The sequence below is a fragment of the Coturnix japonica genome, chromosome 7 (assembly GCF_054131305.1).
Source record: "Coturnix japonica strain WE chromosome 7, WE-NBRP24, whole genome shotgun sequence".
NCBI lineage: Eukaryota > Metazoa > Chordata > Aves > Galliformes > Phasianidae > Coturnix > Coturnix japonica.
Window position 1 is genome coordinate 21,877,359 of NC_140669.1, and position 22,853 is coordinate 21,900,211.

Genomic DNA, 22,853 nt, shown 5'->3' on the forward strand with positions numbered 1-22,853 from the left:
GACAAGAGCACTGTTCAATGCCATGTAGAGCAGTTGTGGACACAGCAGCAAAGACACTAATCAGTCTTCACCCTTAACCCCAGTGTAGAAGCAGTCTATTTTGTGATCTTCAGAGAATACAGGTGAAGCCAAGGGGAAAATTTTTTTTTATGCAATTTCATCAAGTTTCAGGGCAAACTGAATGTTACAAGAAACTTAAGTCCACAGTGTTATTTTTCAGCTTCTAAGCTGTCATCTATAATGACATAGCTGGTCTTCCCAGCTAGTCCTGTCATCTGGCCATGCTAGCCATCAACAGAAGAGCCACACAGAAAAGAGTGCCTATGGCTCTGCCTCTGCATCAGAGCAGCAACATGCCCTGCAGCAGCAGCTCTGTCCTCAGAGTTCAGAGAGATCCCCACTGAACTTGCTTAAGAATTTCTGAAATTTGTGAAGAGATTAGAGCTGGTCCCACAGAGGTCAGGGAAAATAACAGAAAGTTGGTTAGTAGCTTTTAAATGTTAATCATGACTACTCACACTAAAACCTCACTGAACTAAAAAACCAATCCATATCCACAACATCACACAGTATACAGTATGAAAATCTGCTTAAAAATAGCTTAAAATGTTCTCTCCTATGATTCCAGCACCTATATATAATTTTTTGTTTCACAGAGGCTGTGCAACCATTCCTCCTCTCACATACAACTGCGCATATCAGTGTGTTAGTGATGCTTTTGCAAAGAGGGTTTGACAACAATAGAGAGTCCCCAGCCTGCTAAATAAGAAGTGACAACTCCATTTGAAAGCTGTCTCTGGATGTGTTTTATGTGCAGAAATTATCTGTGACAGTTCAGATCAAAATAGAGTTTTCATTTCATGTGGGAGGTAAATGGACGATAGAATAGGTTACTTTAAATGCTGTAGTCTAGTTCAATTAATGTTTTAGACTTTTTTTTTTTTTTTTTTTTTTTTTGTATGGATTTCTTCTGTATTCTATGCTCTAAACTTTGGGGTAAAATGACAAAAAAGCTCATTTTGTCAATAGCGTGATGCAAAGAAGAGGCTAAAGTGGTTAACAAAAACAGTCGTGTAGAAGTATGGCAAAAAAGCTCAAGTTACAATAATCTGCCTGTGAAACTAACAAGTACAAAACAAAGAAGAAAATGTCACTTCATCATTCTTTCAGAGAGAACCAGACACAGGAATCACTTCTGATTTCTCAGATTTCCCACCTCAATCAACAGAAATTTTGCCACTCTGATGGAAAGAGAACTTGCACATCACTCTTCCTTCTGAAGAACAGACACAAATCCACATGCTATCATTTGCTTTTCAAATGGCGCAACATAAATTTGCAGTTTCTAGCTTATGTAACAGTGACAATGACACACAATTTGTACTTTGTTGTTTTTTTTTAAATATCAGATCCAAAATATTATTTTGGCCTCTGATATAAGGTTGCAAATTTTCATGTTTTCCAGAACATCATACCTGCTGTTTTTCACAAAGATATGCCCCATTAGGTACCAGGCACGTTACCATATTGGAAATAAGACAGGATACAATATGAAAGCATTAATGATTTCATCTGTTCTTGTATCCTTTTATGTACTGTGGCAACTGCTGCTATCCTATCATACACAGCAACTACCACGTGTTACTTCCAACAGCTATAGCAATGAAGCGTACACCACTGAATTTATTTAAGTATGTATGTAATGCAAATGCAAACTGTCAGATCTCTACCCAGTAAACACAAACTCCCATTTGTTACCTATAAATGAATCGGTTGTTTCCTGACTCATTTTAAAGAAACCTGTTTCCTTTGTGGTCAGGATGGCCTGCTGTTAAGTTGACCACTGGTGTGGCTCTGCTGGAAAGCTGGAAGGAAACTGCACTGATTTCAGTGCCCACAGCTTCCTAGAGATCTTTCAATGTTGTTGAGGAAACCAGTACCTTCTTAACAGTGCTCTTCTGATAACAGCACTCATTTTTGCTAGGAGAGAAGTTAAAAACCCACAAGTGAATGACTTCATCCAACTAGGGCCCACAGACTTAACATCATCTCTTTTGCTTATGCCACACACTAAACAATGTGTATTTCGACACTTCTGCCAAACAGCATTTGTTCTTGGCATGATTTTCAATTTCCACCCACTCATAAGAGCAGGTGTCTATATGCATCATTCCTCAACCCCAGGAATAAGGAAAGCACTTAGAAAGCATGTTAAAAACATTTTCCTAAAGGCAGGGGACAGTAATTTGAAGGTCCATGGGCATCACAGAAAAGGAGACCGCTTCTATAAATGCACTGGGCTACTAGAAACATGAACTGAGACAAAGCGCTCAGAAGATATCAGACCTCAGTGTTTTCACTGACCAGAGACTGAATACTGGTAATCTTATTCCTCGGAGGCAGGTTTCAACACAAAAGGGAAATTAACATGTATCTGTGCACTGCGGTCTTCAAAAGAAAACCACCAGAACAATGAAGCTGCTCAGCCATTTGGTGTATTTGCTATGGCTAATAGTAATGAGATAGCGGGCAGGGTGCAGATAACAGGCTAAAAGGTATGAAGGAATACTGTTAATCATTTCCAAAGCCACACAGACACATAAAAAATACCAGTACTTAGACGAATGAGTGTAAATTTGAGGAGGAATACCCAAGCACTTATCATATTTAGATTGATAACCTATTTGCAGCACAGCTGCAAGAAAGAGAATGACTTCTGCCTGTTCAGGTCTGGAGCCACAGCATGTCACTAAGTGTGAGAGACCTTTCAAGCTCCGTAGCAAAGAGGTCAAAGCATCAGCACTGGGGCAGACAGTGGTATTTACAGAGTAAAGGAGGAAAAGATCAATTCCTTCCCCCCAGTCCCCTTTACTCTCCCTCTCTGAAGCAGCTGCTGCCTCAACATTGCCATTGTGCGCCACAGCATAAAGTAACTGCCTCCTGCTTCTTTCCAAGTGAGAGACAGCAGAAAATGCTGAAGGAAGAAAACAGTACCTTATTCGGGCTAAGGGCTGCCGACCGTTTGCTTGTAATTTGGGTAATTTGAGCATTATGGCGATAGTGACACAGAAAACAGCTGCAACCTCCTTCCCCACTGACAGAACGCATTTTAAACCTGTTGCTATCCCTCTGAAGGTGTGCTGTTGCTTCCCTTTTCAATTGCTAGGCTGCCCAACACTTGCACTGGAAAGAAGTCCAGTGCTTTAACTTACAGAGCCCGGCGAACGATAATTGGTTTCCATGCATTTTATGTAAATACCGTAATGATCATTTGCAGTTGACTTCCATTTACAAGGTAATAACCGTAACCAGGACTAAGTAGACATCAAAGCTTAAGGGCAGAAGTGTTTACAACAGATAAACTCCAGAGCTGAAGGACATTTTCCAGTTAATACTGGTTTGTGAAGAAATGCCCCTAAGATACTATTATGCTGGAAAAATAACACCACTATTTAAGATTAAAATTTAAGTGAATGGAGAAATTAAACCATAAATTTGGGTCATCAGAGACTGAACAATAAGATGATGTTTGAAGTGTTATAACGCTAGCTGGCTCTTTCTTGTTTCTCTTTGCTGCTACCAAGTCTCTGGAGGGAAAGGGTTACCATCTCCCAGTGTAAGGATTCAGCTGAGGAGGTGACACTGGGGGAATGTCACAGTGTCACACTGACTGAGTGCCACAGCAGTAAGGAAATGAAGAGAAACAAGAAAGGGAAATTAATTGAAGGGGACACTTACTGCTGTACAAGTATGTTAAATCAATTCAACTTTTAGCACTTCCTAGTGGTATTTCACACACAGTCCTCTTTCTTGTTATCATAAATTGCTGTTGTTGTTGCTGTTGTTTTCTGCTTCAGTTTGACTTTGTAAAAATAAAAATAAAATAAAGAGAAAGAATAATGAAGGCAGCTACTTGTTTTGCAGGCAGCTGGAGAGTATAAAACGTTTCATGCAATCACCTCCACTGCTTTCTAACAAATGGCCCCCAGAAATCCAGGACACGTTAGTGATAACAGAAGATAACCACTGCACTTACCCGAAGCAACATCAATTCCTCACGTCCCTCTGTCCTAATGAAAGACCTCACTTTCTCTCAGACGCAGGCCACAACGCAGTTAAAGACAAGTTACTTGTTCGTTCTTTATGAACAGCGCTCTCCACAAAAGTCACAATTCTCTTAGACCATCCCAGGATCGATACAGGTACCCTGATCAATGTCAACAAATGATCTGTAGCTATGTGGCCTGCCAGACAAACCACTCATCAGCCCTTGCATGTGTGAGATTCATGCGGTGCCAGACCTCCTTCCAGGGATGTAAGGGCAGTCACAGAGGTCCAGACTACATACTGACTTAACCACATCAGAAGAACTGAGCTGATGAAATAAGTGTTTTCAGAGCATACAACATCCCCTAGCATCACTTTCTCTATCAGCAGACTTATTTGTGATCATGGATTGGAAAAGTACATTTTAGAGATTGCCATCGACTGCATGCTCTGCACAGCTGTCAGACAATAATCACAATTATTTCCTTCTTATTCTGCATCCTGTTGCCTATTAAGCCATTTCCATCACATTTCTTCAGTCCTTCCAATATTTTTGCATGCACAATATTGAGTGATTTTCAGCTTTTCAAATAACATAAATTCTTGGTTTTCTGTTGACCATAATCTCTGGTTCACGCTTCTGTCTATTCTTGCTGCCAGCAGCAGTGCTTACTAAGTACCTGGGTAACCTCTCACCAGCAGCATCTTGACCTCAGTAGGGAGGCAAGCTCCTGAGCTCTGCTTAAGAGCAGTTGGTTTATCCTGCTATTAGGTGCTTGAACTCTCCACAAGTAGGTTTCCATTGACTCACTCCCAGGTCAGATTTGTGGCCCTGTTAGATCTCACATTTTATACTATTCATATCTTCTATTGAGAGCTAAGTCATTTCACTGAAACAAAAGTACCGAGACCTGCAGTTTCCACTGCAAGTTGAACTGTGTGTTTCCACTGTAAATTGAACAGTTGGGCCATGTGAGCACTGTACAGACCTAGGCACTTAGCCTGGATGCAAGCAGTTAAACTTCCACTGTTCTTAAAAAATAGTGTGATCAGAAGCCAATAACTTATCTTAACAAAGTGAAAAGTCAGGGAAGAGCTTGCTGTGAGCTCATGTCATCACTTGGAATCTAAATGTGCGGACAGTCACACACAAGTCTTGGTATGTACAGACAAAATCCCACACCCTCATCTACTGATTGGTTTCACTAAACCAAGGCTATTTCCACAGTGAACTTTTTCCTTCCATTTAACTAGTAGGAACTGGAAAAAAAAACAACAACAACAAAAAAACAAAAAAACTCCAACAACAACAAAAAAAACAACCTTAAGAGATTTCGAAACTCACTGTTCTGGACAGAGAGTGAGTTCCCTGAGGTCAGCAACAGATATTCACCTCACAGTAAGCTATACAGCAAAGCCTGCACAAGGTAAAGTCATCAGGGCTTCCTCTGAGCTTCCAGTATATCCTGAAGCTAGTAGACAAAATGATAGAAACCCCAGGAAAACCAGCAGAGTTAACAAAAGAGCTGGGAACTGGGCTGAGCAGGGGAAAACAGAAGATAAATACTTTCTTGGAACACGACTCAGTGGAAGAATAAGCCTCGTAACTGTGAACAACATACAGACCTTCTGCTTGTTGTTTCTCTGTAGTCGGGGAAACAGGACTACGGTAACATCTGTCATTTAACCTGAATTGCAGTACAGACTAAACCTGATGGAAAACATAGCCTTTTCTCCTTAATTAGAGCAATTCTGCAAGGCGAATGATGGGCTGAGGAGATTCACGCTGACTAGAAGACAACCTGAAGCAATGAAAAGCTGGGCACCTGGAAAATCTCAAAGTGTAAGGAGTAGAACAGGCTACTGGAGAGCAGGGAAACAGAATCACATCACATTTAACCGTGTCCCTTACACTTTAATTAAAAAAAGACTTAGCAATTTTATTTGGGATTACCAAGTCCCAGAGGATTTTGCATTTCGCTGCCTGCACTGCTACTAGACAATTGTTAATTAGGAGGAGGAAAACACACTACACGATGCTACATCTATCCATCTACATAACATATCCAGTGAAGTAGATTTCCTTGTTCAAGAAATTACCCAAGTTACGTCACTTGCCTGCTAAATGGAAATACCACACGCCATTACAGTTTGCACTTTAAGCATGCAAGTGACTGGCCTATAAACAAGATTTCAACAGCTTCTCTTTTGAACAATTCTGACTGTTTAATTAATCTTCAGCCATTAACCATTCATTTAAAATGCCACTTACGAAATTTTAATTTTGCACATTATCAGCTGGTTCACAAATAGCTATCTATGAGCAGAAGCGTAATGATCTTCCTTTCTCTTCCTTGGAGCTTACCAATGTTATAGTCAATTCTGGCCTCTTAATTAACCACACACATATTAGCATTTAAAATTAAATGGTGTTTAGTAGGAAAAAAAAAATTATTGTGCAGAGAAAAGTCAATACATACAAATGTTATTCTACTGCTGATTAATGGAACAAGTACAAGCTTTTGGTCAAACAACATCCTGCATACAGCAGAATTTAGCATCTCTTGCTCACACTAGGAAATACACTATGGCAGGAACACATGCAAGGCCATATGATTTCATTCCAGCTGCACGGACGATCTCATTTTGTCTTTATTTGTACATTTAAGAGGCTGACAACACCATCTGCATTTCAGTCCGTATCCTCTGCTATGGTCTCATCTTCCAGTAACAGACCTGCTCTTTCTCCAGGGACCTATCTTTTGCATTTGCATTCAAACAACAGAAAGAATGGGACATTACCAATAAATAGGGAAAATTAACGTAAAATAATTCCATGCAATAATATATCACATAAGGAAAGAAAGGGCTGGAGGGGAAAAAAAAACCCTCTGAATGCATATGAATGCTTAACACAGCTGCCAAAGCTCAGGCTCACCAGCATCTGCAGCAGGACAGTCACAAGGGAGTTATGGGAGTGCAGTATATAAAATTTTACACATCTGTCAATAAGTGAGGTGATCCAAATGCAAACCCTAGCAGGCAGGATGCATGTAGGCAGATTTGTGACCATTCCTAAAAGAATTTATTTCTGCTGAAGAATGCATGGCCTCAAACAAGCATGTACATATTACACAGCAGCAGCAGCAGTTCTGCTCTGGTTAAAATCTGACCTTGTCTTTCTGTTTAGATACGCTGTAAAATGCTCAGGGTCACCTGAGTTCCATGAAATGTGGGGTGTCCATGAGAAGTGAACAGTAGGGCTGGGCTCTCAGAGCTGGAGGCATTTGGATGAGGAGTTCCTGGGAAACAGCACTTTGAACTGTGTCTGGAAAGCAGTTTATCTTGAATGCTACCAATACATTTTTTTTCCTATACAGCAAGGAAACAAAACCAGGGCTCATTTAAAAGTGTCTCAGGTGGTCTTGTTACTCAGTATTTTCTCTAGTTAGCACAGTGAGCTTGCAGTAGCCACTCATCGTTTCTGAGGAAGGAAACGAAAACAGTACCAGATGCAGAGAACAGTGCAACCTAAGCTCCTGGAGAACTGGCAGCCTGGATGGTTTTTGGATTGCTGAGCACACACCACTGAACCTCTGCTATACCTGCCAGTGCAGCTTTGAATTTAACAGTTGTCAGAAATATACCAGTCAGAAAAAGAGTAATCTGCCAAGCATTGTTTCTGCTTTTTTTGTGTGTTTGTTTGTTTGTTTTTGCTAGAAGACAAGAACAGCAAAGGGTACTTAGAAATTACAAAGTCTCCATTCCATTTCTACCATGCTTTCAGAGTTTCCACCTTAAAGTGTAACTACTCCTGAGTAGAAGACTACCCGCTCCTATAGCAATGGGTAACTGTTTTCTATTCAGCTATAGAAGGTGCTGGAGACGGACAGTGAGCAATGCCCATGGCACACTGTAATGGGAAACAATGAACTCCAACTTTCTGAACAAAGCCTTGTCTGTGTAGTTCTGGATTCTGAAGACTTTGCTTTCAACAAGACATGAAGTATCTATGCAAGTGTTTAGTTTGGCCTTTAGGAAAAAAATACTGCTTGTTAAATTTCAAAATTCTGGACCCGTTTTGCTCTCTCCTTCAGGCTGACACCCAGCTTACTTGTAGCCTTTAGCTATCAGGACATACACAGCAGTATGTGCCTTTGGTCCTTTCTAGACATGGCACATCACTCAGTGTGCCTTGGCCCCACTGATGGGTTCTGAGAGTGAGATGTGGGGAGCACAGGGATCATTCTCCTCATTTTCAACTTTGTATTTTGGCAGACAGTACCTTCTGGGAGAGTACAGTTTTTCCATTAGGAAACTTTTACGCTGAAATGAGAAAGATCCATTTTTTGATTAATTAATTAACATTGTTGAGTCTTCCATGGTGGGATAAGATCTTCCACATAAGATCCTCCACAGTGGGACTCAACATTGCACCTCCAAAAACGGAAAAGCAGAGGAGACTGAGGCTCTGGGCTCTACTCCTATGCAACAAAACAGTGATTTCTTTCTTTCCTTTTGTTTTTTATTCTGCAACAAGATACAGCTCTGAAATGTATTCTTGCTAAACAAAGGAAAGCTGTATTCATTTTTGTCAGAACAGCACTTTGAAATTCCTCAAGATAAGACACATAAATAAATGAAGAATTATACTTGGCAATGAGTCTGGCATCAGACTTTAAACGTTTCATAGTTCTGGGCTGAGCAAATAAGTTGAGCTTGTCTCTAGAACCTTTCCGGAGATGTGCTCGGAGTGTTTGGATATACTTGACAGCACCACATTCAGGGGAGGAAAGAAGAGGAAGTTGCTTATTCAAAACGTGAGAAAGGGTTACAACACGTGACATGCCTGACATTTAAGTGATAGAAGTGTTTTACATATGCTCTTTTGGCTTTGGTCTGACACCTAGGCTCTGCCACGGTGCAACTTAGCACTGTCACGGTACAGCCTTGATAACTCAACTCAGAGATGTGACTTCCCACTCTTTTTGGGAACATATGGGCTGCAGATCGCCCAGCCTTGGTGAGAGCTGAGGGAGCGTACAGCGGCCACAGCACAGACCCTGCAAGCTCCCCAGCTGCACGAGGTGCCTTTCCAGGCTGCACCATCCTCCACGGTGGCATTTGCATTACTGAAAATTGTGGCTAATTAGAAATAAACAGAAAAATGCTTGACTTACAAAGGAATGTGTGATTCTGCTAGCTATTTTTTTTTTTTTTTTTTACCATGTTAACATTCACAGAATACACTGATCATGCTAATGCTTTCACTATATTCATTAATAAGGACAATTTACATTTATATAGCATCTCTCTTAGTTAAGAATCTCAAAGCTTTCAGCAAAATATACACAAAAAATTAAATCCATTTCACTGAATATAGTCATCGTTGGAATGAAAATCAGCAATTGTGGAACACTGCAGAAGAACATTACACAACAGTTGAAAATAAGACAAAGCAAAATCCCCAAGAACCCAAGGCAAAAGAATCCCTGAGATGCCAGATACAATTGGAGGTAAAGAGGACATTATTATGCAAACAGCATTGTGAACTGGGTCTGTGGTGCTCTAGGCAGCAGTGCTTGGAGGCAGCAGACATACTTCAGAATGATTAAAGGAATATTCTTCATACATGTGCAGCCTACTGCTTCTGCAACAGTGGGATCTCTGTGGGAGACTCTCAGTTTAAACTGGGAATCTGCTGAGAAGAATGAATGGGGTACAGTTGATGGAGTCTGGTAATGAGAAATGGAGAGGTGGTTAAGTATGTGAATTGTAAATGGTATCTGACCACTGAGCTTTCTTTTTTTTTTTTTTAAAACAAATGGCCACATTTTAAAAGCCATTTGCTACGTTAATAAAATAAATAATAACTTAATAATAAATAGTAACTTCTTGTTTGAAATGATGAGTTAATTCTCTATCATAGTGACATAACTAGAATTTCCAAACCAAAATGAAGTCATCTATTCTCTTTCAAACCTCCTTCTATCCTAAACGTCATCTCTAAGCACTGATCAAGTCTCTACACACAGTATTACAAAAGTTGAGAGTCAGAGGTAGAAGAAAAAGCCATCAATCTAAAGTAAAATTAATAGCAAAACTTGGAGAGAGCATGCATGTGTTAGCAGGACCAAAACATGAGCTATTACATGACAAATGGATTGATAAATGTTCAACCCTGCAAATGAAAAACAACTTTGTTTTTGTTAATAAGCATCTACTATAACTATTTCCCATTATTCTGAGGCAGACAAGGCAGTTGTCATACTTGACCCCTAAAAGCAGATTTGGTTTTGTAATTAACATGTTATCCAGGGATTTCTCTTTCCACATCTCTCTTCTCCTTTCAGTACTCTCCCTCCAGCACAGAAAGATTTCCTTGCCTGCAGTTGCCGCCACATTCAACAACTGCTGGCTGAGACCTCACAACACACTGCATAAATTCACTTCAAATTATTCAGGTTTGGCACATTTCTGCTGGTGAGTAACAACAACCTTTTTGTTTCTGAGACAAAGGAAACAAAGATTTAAAGAAAGAACAAAAGCAGCCTAATAAGAATCCCACATTTCCTACTTTTTCCTAATCTGGTTAAAAAGCCTCTACAAGCCTGAGAAATTCAACAAGGCTAAGCTGTTGTGGACTGTTTGTCTTTCAGTACAGAATCAACACAGATGGAACAGCCTTCCCAGTACGACTTCTGATCATAGGTCAGATATGAGATAACTTTCTTTTCGCCTGTTAGAAGTTTTGGTTTTAGTTTTTCAACGAGTTGCCATGTTTGAGGCTGCACTTACAGCTAAAGCCACACTAAGATTCAGGATTCTGACACTGAATCCAGACTTGGTTGGCATTTCAATCATGTCCACACATCAAGACAAGAGCTCATTCAGTGCAGTTACAGCCACGATGCAAGTAATCAAACAAAAGAGGCCAGAGGGAGAGACTGGGGCACTTCTTTACACCGTGTGTAAAAACAGAGCATAAACCATACTTCAAAACTGGCGACATGTTTAAAATGTTAAGCTATAAAGTCCCTGTTAAAACTGATACTATGATCCAACCTTTATAACAACGTTTTACTTTCATGCTGAGTTACATCTCTATATGTTTATTTTTGAGAAGTGTATGAATCTGAATTTGGGCTCCCTCCTGCTGGAAATTCTCTAGGTTTTCTGAGTCAGTGCGAAACAGGCTTCTGATCTCTTTGCAGTATACAGATGCTCATACAACTTCACTGACAATCACCCCAAGAATTTTCTAGGAAAGCAAAACCCTTTTGATGGCAAAAAGCTGTGATCAATGACCCTAACTTCACCCTCTTCACTCTTATGCAGCAGCAAAAGAGTTAATATGGAAGAAGGGAATCAGCAGTGTCATTATGTTTGGAATGATCTCTCCCATACTGTATTTAGGTGGAAAAAAAAAGAAATACTTGGCCCAATCCCTGCTACGCTCTTAGATTTATGTCAAAAGTGTTTTATTACTATTTATAACAATGACTCAGTAGACATTTTTAAAGTACTATAATGCCACAAACTGAAAACACTCCTGTATCTGTGCTCTCCAAAATTAACAAGTGTTGTATCACATAGCACAGATTGAGGCTATGGTGAGACACTACAGATTGTAATATGAACTTGAAGCATAAACAATTCCTTAAGTCCCCCATGTCTTTCTCTGTCAGCTCTTCTTTCCATATACACTTTTCTATCTTGCCTACATACTCAGACGCTGGTTTGAAAAATCTAATACATTAACACCATGATACTGCTAATGATGTCTTATGCTCTCTTAGTCCCAAATTCCAGAAACATTTAGTTTTAAAACTACCATAATGGTGGGTAATCATCAGCTCAAAGGAAATGCTGTTCTCTTTTCAATCCGGGGAAAAACTTGACCATCTTTCTTTAATGCTATCAACCTGGAAGCTTGACAGTAAGGATTAAAAATTGCTCTTTCCTTCCCACTTGGTTATTGGAAAGGCTGTGAAAGGCAATCAGTCTTGTGAAGCCACACTTCACAGTCTGCATAAAAATGCCATGATTCCCAGTCCTCTCCCCAGCCTAATTGAAAGTGCATAATATCAAACAGCTGGGGGAAACTAAACTGTAAACATATGCAATATATCATGTTATCATACAAAACCTGTTACTAATAGGCATTTGATAATCAGCAGATTGAAAGGGATCTGAAACCAGAGATTATTTTTGCTGCAGTGTAAGAACTTTTCCTGAGCGAAAAAGGAAAAAACACACTCTCAGCAGGGAAGGAATTGGACTGGAGTCTGTTCATTCATTCTGTTTGTGAAATATGGACTTTTTTTTAATGATTTTTGTTTGACTGCTGACTAGCTCAGATGCTTTGGGGGCACTGCTGGAGCAAATCACAGTTTTGGTTAAGAGGAAATTCATGCCTTTCTTAGCCAGTAAATACAGATGTTTGGGGCATCTGAACAGCCTCCCCATCCAACCCATTCCCAAGCTATCATTGTTTCTAATGCCAGCTGGCAATATTACCTGTCACCAGGAACCTGCGGGTAGTGCTGCTTGTTTATTTTTGCATACAATCCTTCCAAGTGTTCCCTCTCCAATGGTGTTGAAGAAGAATCGCGTGGATAGACAAAGGTTTCTGCGACTGCTGGTGATGATGGTCTGTAAATGCTTGCTGCTGGATAAGCCTCTCGGAAGTGGTTCACTCTGGCATAATTTGGATCCACCTCATCATCATCTATGTCAGGTCCTCCAGGACCAGTAGAATAATCAAGCAGGCCTCTCAGTTGCTTTTGTCGTAACTCCTGATGCTTTGCTCCAATCCTAATAATGAAAAACAACAACAACAAAATAATAATATGCAACTGGATCTGCTTCAACATCAGCCACAGACACGGATTCATCATGTAAATATGGAGCACCAACTCCAAACCCATCCATTTAGAAATTTCCGTATACTGTGTAACTGGTATCAAATGAAACAGAATTGTTCACGTGGAAATTTACCTCTGGTAATCACCTTAGTAGTCAAGGTGGCCATCATTCTGATGAAAAAAATAACACCGAATATGGTGGCTTCTCAGAGGTATATGTGTACATGCATGCATGTATACAGTCCTAATTCTACACCTGCTCTCCACTTTTGCAATTAATACACCTAACTCAATCCCAATACTTCTAATCTAAAGTAGCCAATAAAATTATTGTTCCCCCTTGGCCAGGTGACTAACCAGATTCTTATAAATAAACAAACTTGTGAAAAGTGAATTAAATGTAAGCACAAATGGAAAGATGGCACAGCTGCCTCAAATCAAAGGGCCATGGTTAATTTGCTGAAGATTTAATTTTTTAATTTTATTTTGGATACATAGATGGGGAAATCACGTCTCATTATATGGGGAAAGGCAAAAAGTAAAACAGCAAAGAAATTAATAGAAAACTGACAGAGATGAATTGGTACATATAAGTGAATTAAAGACTATTACTGGCAGTCCTCCACTGTGATAAAGCCTTAAGTGGTATTACAAAATGCTGCTGCTAATCAGAGCCATTGTGTAATCTCTTTGGAATAGTAAGATATATTCAGGTAAACTTCAAACTCAGCTGATATTCAGTGATTCAACATTAATTCTGGAGAAAAAAAGAGTATAGCATGCAACTTCTGCTAACTGCTCAGCTACTCTACAGCTCCACATAATTAAATGCCACGAGATGGATCAAGCAGAATGCTGATCGCAGTATGCAATAAGAAGCATTTACAGAAAATAATGAGCTATTGAGGAAAAATGAAGAAGACTACAGAGATGCAGTGACTGACAGAAGAATCCAGCATTTACTGCTGACAGTAAACACTGACACAGGTTGCCCAGAAAGGTGGTGGATGCCCCACCCGAGACACCCAAGGTCAGGCTGGACTGGGCTCTGAGCACCTGAAAAAGCTGTAGATGTCCCTGTTTATTGCAGGGGAGTCAGACTGGATGACTTTTAAAGGTCCCTTCCATCTCAAATGATTCTATGACTATCTGAAGTACCACAGCACTGTAGAAGGAACAGTATAATTTGTACTGCAGTAGAGTAAGTACAAAAGGTATAAGCAGACTTTGTTGACCCAGTGAAGCATAATGGACTCAGGACTCTTCATTGTGAAAAATGAAGATTTTGTGGAGAATCTTGAACAGGCCTGGCAAAGATGGCTCCTTCCAGAAAGAGATAAGCACATGAGAAGCTTAGCACTGATGATTCAGTCTGACAGGAAGCAGCTAAGTAAGCGAGGAATGAGATTCATACCACTTATTTTGTTTCATTAGAATTGTACTTACCAAAATAAATGGTAATTACTTTTCAAATAATTTATACCTAAATTGGTTCACAAATAATTATAATGAAAACAACTTGCTTTTCTACACATATGCCTGAGTACATTAAAGTATATCATGCAGGTTACTAGTTAGGCCACTCCCTTATCTGTGCTAGGATATATCTAGAGAGGATGCTAAATAAAAGGATAAGATTTTAATACCTAAAAATGCAGTCATGCTTTATAGTAGGATGAACCTGCAAATGACACAGGGCCCTTGGCAGAAGGGGTGCCCACCATCCACTCTGCCTTTCCTCACTGGAGCGGATCACCTTTCTCCTCTCTCAATATTTTCTTACAAAGACTAGGAGAGACATCAGCATCGTCACAACACATCTGCTTTTCTTCAAACTCCCCATCTCTGCCCAACGAGTTCACACTTTAATTTTTCTTAAAGTTTCATCAAAGGTAACCACAAGGCCTGAATGAAATCTACTACAATAATTCTTAGACATTAAATAAGAAGAAAACCAGCTATAATCCATCTATATCCTTAATACCTCCCAAGATTCTACAGTTAGGCTACCTATGAATTCCTCAGAATTTCTCCTTTTTTTCTTCCTGGAGTTTCTCTCCTCTGTGTAATCTCCTTCTTCTGTACCTTTCGCCCTATTCCTCTGTTGCTTCAGGTTTTCATGCCACACACACTCCCCACGTTGCATTCATATATTGGCCCAGGTCAGGCGCTAGCAGCGAGCACAGCCTCACACAGGTGAGCCAGTATCTTGCAGCCATCACAGGCTTCAAAACGTGCCTTTGATGCTGCACAATTCTTGCTCTATTCGCAAGGGAGATTATCCAGTAGAACCTTTTGGAGGGCACAGTCTGGTGTCAATGTGTGATAAATTCAGTTAGCAAAGCACTTCTTTCATTTTACTGCCGATTGCTCTGGCTCAGCTGGACGATGGCTTCTTGAGATGTGGTGAGAGCCTAACAGCATTCACAGAATGATGGGACATGCAACTTACCCTTGGCAAAACTATCAGTGACACTGATGTATTCCTTGGTAAGGTCATACTTTTATTCAGAAAACAATGGGCAATAGTAGGGGGAGAAAAATCAACATGGAGGAGCTGTATGTGAATCCAGGAACCAAAAAGTAGTGGTCAGCATTCCTTTCTGTCTAAACCACAAACTATTGCTAGCAAATCAGCAATAATTAAAAAGCAGCTGAAAGCATGCAAAAGTCTTTATCCTCCAAGGGTTTGTGAATAAAGATAAAAGAGAGATTTTACAGCAGGGTTTGGTGGAGGGAGTCAGTCTGCCCACATCTGTGTGTAAAAAACATGAAAAAAATGCACTCACCATTCACATAAAGGAACTTGGGGCAAAGTTAACTCCTGGTCCATCTGTGCAAGTTTGTTCCAGGTAGTTCAACACCTGAAAGCACCCATTTGTGCTACAAAAACACGGGTGACTTTGTACAGCAAATATGGCCTCAGACATCAATGAAGCAGGGAGGGAGGTCTATGCTGCTCATTTCCATCTTTTATACATAAACAGACTTCAAGAGAAACCCTCTTGCAGAAGGATTAATATTTTACATGTTCCACATGGGATTACATTAAAAATGTAAAAATCTATCTATCTATCTTTGTTTAAAAAGTTCACACAAATAACTATTAGCTCCTGCACCCAACAATTCTATCTTTTCGGTAGCAGCCCTTGCTTCTTGTTATCCTGCTCTTCATCTACTAAAATTCACAGATAACTTTGAGATTGTTTCTGTCTTTCAGAGAAAGTTTGAGAAAGATTACTTGGATGTTCTTAAAAATATGGAAAACTAGTGACCTTTAGTCCCTATCAGTAATCAAAAAGTCTAACAGACTTCAGTGCAGGAATATATCAGCTGAGGAACAAGTTCAAGACACAGTAGGGAATTACTACAGGCCTGTATGGGATGACATAGCCAAGAAAAAAATGATGCTGTATTTCAAGGAATGGTCTTTTCACATGCCAGTGCATGGCACATATTCGCAAAGAGAGTCACAACAGCTTCTCAGAAAATGAGAAGACATAACATTCTTCAGACCAATACATCACCTATCCCCCAGGTATTTAAGATGTATTTGAAAGCAAAAGAGTAGTGCAGCACAGCAACACCATGTGATTCTTGCTTTCATGTCTGATGCTGAGAGTAATTTGTCCTGCTATCAATACTGGTCTATCCAGCACAAGAAAAGCTGGAATTAGGTCATCTCAATTTTCTTTTGCTCCTGTGAATAAGCCTATCTTCTTCAACTTCTCCTTGTGAATGCAACCTCCAATCATTTCCACTATTGCAAACTGAACCTGCTCAGGAACAATTATTTCCATTCGATAATATACTGACCAGTCAATACCAGGTTATGTGAAGCTTTTCATGATCAATGTTTCATCTTTTCAACAGGACTATTACAATTGCATTAATATTTTGTGTTTCCTTCTTACTCTCCTGCACAAATCCATAGTTTGCTCTGTGATCTCATTTTTCACTTCAATCCAAATGTTCAAATACACAGAAATAAACTGCCAGACAACTGATTCTTTTTCACCTTCTTGCTATTTCCCTGGCTTTCCGGGACTTCTCTTACATTTCTCACCTTGGAAGTTGCTTCACAATCTTCTGAAGTTTTGAAGAGCTCGACTGCACTTCAGCATCATGATTTTTACCCATTCTTAATGCATTCTTTTCTACAGCACATCCCAGTAGATGCACAGGAATCCTTCACTGAGATATAAAAAAAGTGAATGTGCTTGTTCCTTCCATTGCTCCCGTGAAGCTCTGCCAATCCTATTAAGCAAGCTTCTTCTGCTATATCCCATTCTATTTCTTTTACATTGCACCTTCCTCCCTGTCTGAAAAAGCATTACCTTTACTTCCCACCACAAAAACAAAGAAAATTCTTCAAAATCAACGCAATTTCCATAGCAACCAGCTTACAGTTATTAAGAGCAAACAACAATCACAAGAGAGTCCAAGAGCTGAAGCACAGGATGGGTCTGGTAAAACAACTGGTGCAAATTTGTGACAAAAGATAAAATGTCACTCAGCACCATGATGCTGGCAGTGAAACCAGAGATGAGAAGAGGCACAGGTCACCATCTGAGCACTTTAGTGTAGCACTGAAGTTTCTACAAACTTCCTGATGAGAGAATAGGAAAAAAGCGCCTCTCAGAATGAAGGGAAGTTAACTGTATTTCCTTTTGGGTATCCCATATCAATCCTGCTCACTCTCTTCCGCCACCTGAACACCACGCTTTCCATTTAAATCATGGCATGGCAACTACATCAACTTCCCTTAGCTCTGTTTCTGTAAAAACACAACCTTTGCACACAAGCAACCAGAGAATAAGCAACAGAAAGTGCTGCATCAAGCAATGCCCTTTTATTTCCTGTGACCCACCCTTTCCTCAACAGCATCCAACACACATCCTATCTTTATCTTTTTTTGTCGCTTTTGAAACCCACTATCACTTTCTCTAAAACAAATCATTTCAGCAAAAAAACTCTAATGTGATAAAATATATAACCTCACTAAAATGATAGGTTTCACTTTCAGAATACATTGCATCCTTCTTTTTAGGAGTCAGATGAATTCAGAATTCTATAAACCTCATTTGCTCCTGAAAGTGAGACATGGTATTCTCAAAGCACTCAAGTAATATTTAGTAGCACTATCCCAGAACTACAAATCAAGAAAATGTTCTCATTTACCTTTAATCTTCCTATATGATGTACCCACAGAGATCACATACACAGATTTCTCATGTGTTACCACATGAAAAGACACACATATCCAAAGGGCAACAGCCATAAAAGGGTTAAGAGCCCAAGTGGCTCCTTCCAGCAGAGCAGACCTCAGACACACCATTGAATTACTGTGGCTTAACAAGTTATTGTGTTTCTGCTGAGCTACTGTCAATGACCACATATGCATTCACTGCCTGTGACAAACACAACCTAAAGTGCTTTAGCTTGACATCAGTGACAGGGATTCTGACAGGCAAAAGCCAGCTTGGAAGCCAGCATCTCATGCAGAGGGAGGCAGCTGCTGGAAGGGATAGGGACCATCTCAAGAAAATAAATTAACAAACAAACAAAACAAAACAAACAAACAAAAAAATGAGCAGAAGACACTTAAGAAGCACATCCAGTAATGCTTTCAGGAATGAAATGAGAGGGCTGGGAAAAGCCATGACAGATATTTCTCAACCCTGTGAGCAAAGCAGAGGCTGCTTTGGGACCAGGACACAAGAAAATACTGAAGGTTCTTAAACCAATGGACTAGATACATTTGTCATTTCCACATGCCTCATCCCGCCTCAGTAGTGATCTTTCAGTTCTTTTGTTGCTCGTTATTTACTGAAGTAGCAGCAGCTTTTCCAATACTTTCTGCTAAGCTATTACAGCTTCAGCTTTATCAGTGGTTTAGTACGAGGATGAAATAACCAAGTAATTCGTATTTAACAGATGAAGGGTCGCCCCCACCCCCCATGGCTGGAAACAAATTATTCTCTGTTTATATCTCAAGAGCAGGTAAAAAATTGATTAGCACAACATAGGGTAGCATGCAAACCCAATGCTGTCAGTAAGCCCTTGTAAAAAAGCCGAGCTGCTGCAGAAAGGTTGCCCTTATGTTTAAGGGCAGAGAGGGTGCTCAGAGTCTACTGGCAGCTATGAAGTTGTTCAAGGAGCCCAAGAAGGCAGCAATGCACAATTTTCTTCTGACTTTTCATGGAAAGCATAAAGGTGATACTACATTCTTTTGCACTGTGTGTTTAGTCCTGAGCACAGCACAAAGAATGACATGGTTTGAGCCCCAATTTGCCCATCTATGTATTCAAACACCACAAAGGGAAAGAAAACACACTTGCTGACCAAACTGCATATTTCACAACAGCAAAATACTGAGTGGTTCAGAGACCTCACTTAATCCTTCAGATGAATACAGCAACATTTCTTGTATGGCAGATTCAAAGGAAAGGACTTTGGGGAAGAGCAAATACATACATGAATAAGCAAGTTGCTGGCAAAGGCAATGAATGATATTCTTGGGAGGGAGGGAAGAATAACATCTACAGATAAAACATGCAACTGAAGCAGGGCAGGAGCCATAGGTCTTTTAGGACAGTTTTTATTCTGTTCACAAAAAGAGGAGTATGTCTACAAGCAGTCTGAGGTGTACCTAAACTCTAGAAAAGGACCTGGTCTTTCAGTGCTTTAAAATCATTCAGATATTGAACATTTTTCCACTCATTTGGTTGCTCCTTGTGAACAGCAGAATAAAAACAGTTCTATTTTTTTTCCTGCTCATGTGACTACCCCCCGAGATCTACATACCGCAATGATTACTCAATTTACATCTGATTTAGTATCTTAATACTTCAACTGTGATTTTACATAACATTTCTGCTTTTGTCTCTCATTTACCTAATTCATACATTTATTGAGTAACGGGCTGTCTAGAGGAAAGCAACCTATTTCTGCAGGAGGTCACTTAGATTTCCATTGGGTTTAATATTTTAATTTCTTTCTAGCTGCTAGCAAAATATATTTTGGTAACTAAAATACTGTATTTTCATTCATTTACATAATAGTGGACTGAATACATCCTGCCTTCAGATATTCATAAACCATAATCACTGATGGGAATGGATATATTTTACTTGAATATCTGAGGAAATCATTTCAGTACAGTGCTTTTAATTATTTTTTAAAATTATTATTATTATTTCATAATCTTTTTCAGGCAGATATGGTCTATAATGACATTAACAATCCAATTCAAACGTGCATCTTTTATCAGGAAAAGACTCATTTGTATATTTTCAATCATAACCCAGGCAAACTTTAGAGGCAGCCTTACAGCTAAATAAAACAAAATAAAATAAAAAGCCACCTCTTGCCAGTAAACTGAAGGCATCTGATGTGAACTTATAGAGACTCAAACAATATCTAATTTAGCATTATCTTTCAGGGCATTCTGATAAAAACACCTTTCCATAAGCCATGCAAACGTTTCTTCATTCTATCTCATTCTACCATGCTGGACTTGAATAACCCCTCCCTCATGATTAGTATTAATAATTGTAAAAAAGAACAGAAAAAGTCTCAGAAATGGAAAAAACCAACCAAACAAACAAAAAAAAAATTCATAAATTCAAAGAAGTAGAAGACTGACTGTGCCTAAATAGACAGATCTTGCAAGAAGCATTACCTCGTCCAATGATCAAACCACCTGAGTTAAAACACTGCCTATTCTGGAAAACTGTCCTACAGCTCTCATGTAATGCTGAGTTAACCAAGGAAGCAGCCCTTGGAGGGCTGTAAGCAAAAAGCTATGAGGGAAATAAACATTATGGTCATTATAGTCTTATGTTTATGATAAATGGAAGAAGATATGCAGCCCTTTTGTACCACAGCATGATGCTTTTGCTGATGACCAAGTGTAAGCTTTGGATAGAGTAGACAGGTACTGTAGTGTTTTCCCTTTTATCTCAGTGCTGACAGAGCACAATTATCCACTCGCACAGGATCCCGCCCTCTAAAGAAATTCTTGGCTCTAACAAGATCAGTGCATTTCTGCCTGTGAACTTCAATGAGATCAGCACTTCACCTTTGTTGTTAAGCCTGAGAAAGTTTCAGAAGCTCATTTTTATCCACATTAGTTCTGTATTTGTTGAAATGCAGCTGATTACTAAAACCAGGTAACCACCTCATGTATATTGAATACTGAATTTCCTTATGTAATTTTCTCTACTTGTAACTATTCTGCATTACTCTCCTACTGTCTACCTTCAGTTCTAAATTGACTCACCCACATGTAGCCTATCACTTCATATGATCAGTGCTGATTTGTGGCCCTCAAATCACCTGGGACATGGGACTGCAGCATGTTCTGATGAGCTTAAATCTAGTACATAAAATTAACTCATAAGGAGGATGTGATGACGCAGGGACTGGCAGAGAGTTCAGCTTCAACCATACAAATCACTACGCCACACACCACTACTGACACCTACGCCAGCTGGCTTTAAATCTATGTCACGTTCTTTTTTCCCCAGTAATCAAAAGCCAAGCAGAAATGCATATGAGGCTACATTACGCTTCAACATGCTGAAGAGGTGTGTAAGAAACACTTCTCAAGGGATTACATTCCCTTACTACCTCTGGGGAAAAAGATAGATTTTAAAATTAATTAATTTATTTTTAATACTGTAACAATATAATGTACTTAAAATACTATATGTACCAAAATATAAAACATGTCAGGAATGGAATACTAACTGCACTCAAAGCCACAGATACCTCCATGACCAAGACATCAAGCAAATAATTACAGAGATATTACACAGATAAGCAGTGAGCATTATACTCTCAGAAAAAACTATGGGAAGATGGAGTGAGAGACATCAGTCTGTGGATGTACCCATTTGACCTGACTAGCCCAGGCATAGCTATTGCTGCAGGTATCAATCAAAAACCTTGAAACCTGTTAGCACTGGAGTTAAGGAAAATACCACTAGAATGTTAAGACACTGTAATGCCCACAGGAGACAAAACATTGATTTAATGTACCCATGAGAGCCCAGCATCCAAAACCACATGCAGTAACATAGCTGAAAACAGACCTAGTAGGATAACCAGCAGCTTCCAAATCCCCAGGCCTCCTCCTTCAGCAAGACCTCATGCATTTGCACAACCTGCTTCCTTTTGAATTAAATCTTAGTGATAGAAGGAGGAAACCTAGCTCCACATGATAGTATATCCCATGTACATTTCTTTATTCTGTACTTCAACACCAAACCTGGAATCAATTGAACAGAATCTCCCTGTTCAAGAAGAGGAACATTCCCTGCTTGTCCGTCTGAGCTTCACAGGTTGTTTCTAATTTACAGACCTAGACTAGAAGGCAAAACCCAGCTTTGACCCAGAAAAGAAGGCTTCAAGATTTTCAGTAATTTTGGTTTATTTGCTATGGAGAATTACGCATCCAAGCTGATTTCCAGTCTACCCCTCCATCCCTATGAGTTGTAACTTTTTTTCCTGCTGGTAAGAGAGTCTGAGAACAGGAATTCTGTGCTGTGGCATTACTTCAAAGTGCTTGCCAAAGACTTATGATAGACTGTCATAAATCACAAATAGAAGGCAAAGCATGAAAATCCAGCTTCCAAGTCATTCTTAAGACCTTATTGATTTTGGGGTAGGCCAGGAGCTGACCTACATTCAGTACTGCATCACAGAAATCCCTCTACACCAGAGTGGTCTGCCTCCCAAAATCCCTCTGTTACCAGGCTGGCTAGTACACCCACCAGTTTCACTGCATTCATGGTATTTCAAACAGCCATATCTCTGTTTCACAGTACCGTGTTTAAAAACATCAAGCCATCACACCCATTTCATACAGAACAGTCCCACACTGCTATGTTTCTTCAGGAGTGAGGTGGGCTGCTGCTGCTGCTGGGCTTCTCT

At 39.7% G+C, this 22,853-nt stretch overlaps 1 protein-coding gene across 3 annotated transcripts in view; it reads right to left on the bottom strand.

Annotated features, from left to right (window-relative positions):
* Nucleotides 1-22,853, bottom strand: part of PARD3B (par-3 family cell polarity regulator beta) — a 359,537-nt gene that overhangs the window by 64,055 nt on the left and 272,629 nt on the right. For all 3 annotated transcript variants that reach the window (XM_015868265.2, XM_085553339.1, XM_085553340.1), the window contains one exon: nucleotides 12,568-12,864. In XM_015868265.2, the coding sequence (XP_015723751.2) occupies nucleotides 12,568-12,864 (297 nt within the window). The remainder of the gene's footprint in view (nucleotides 1-12,567; nucleotides 12,865-22,853) is intronic.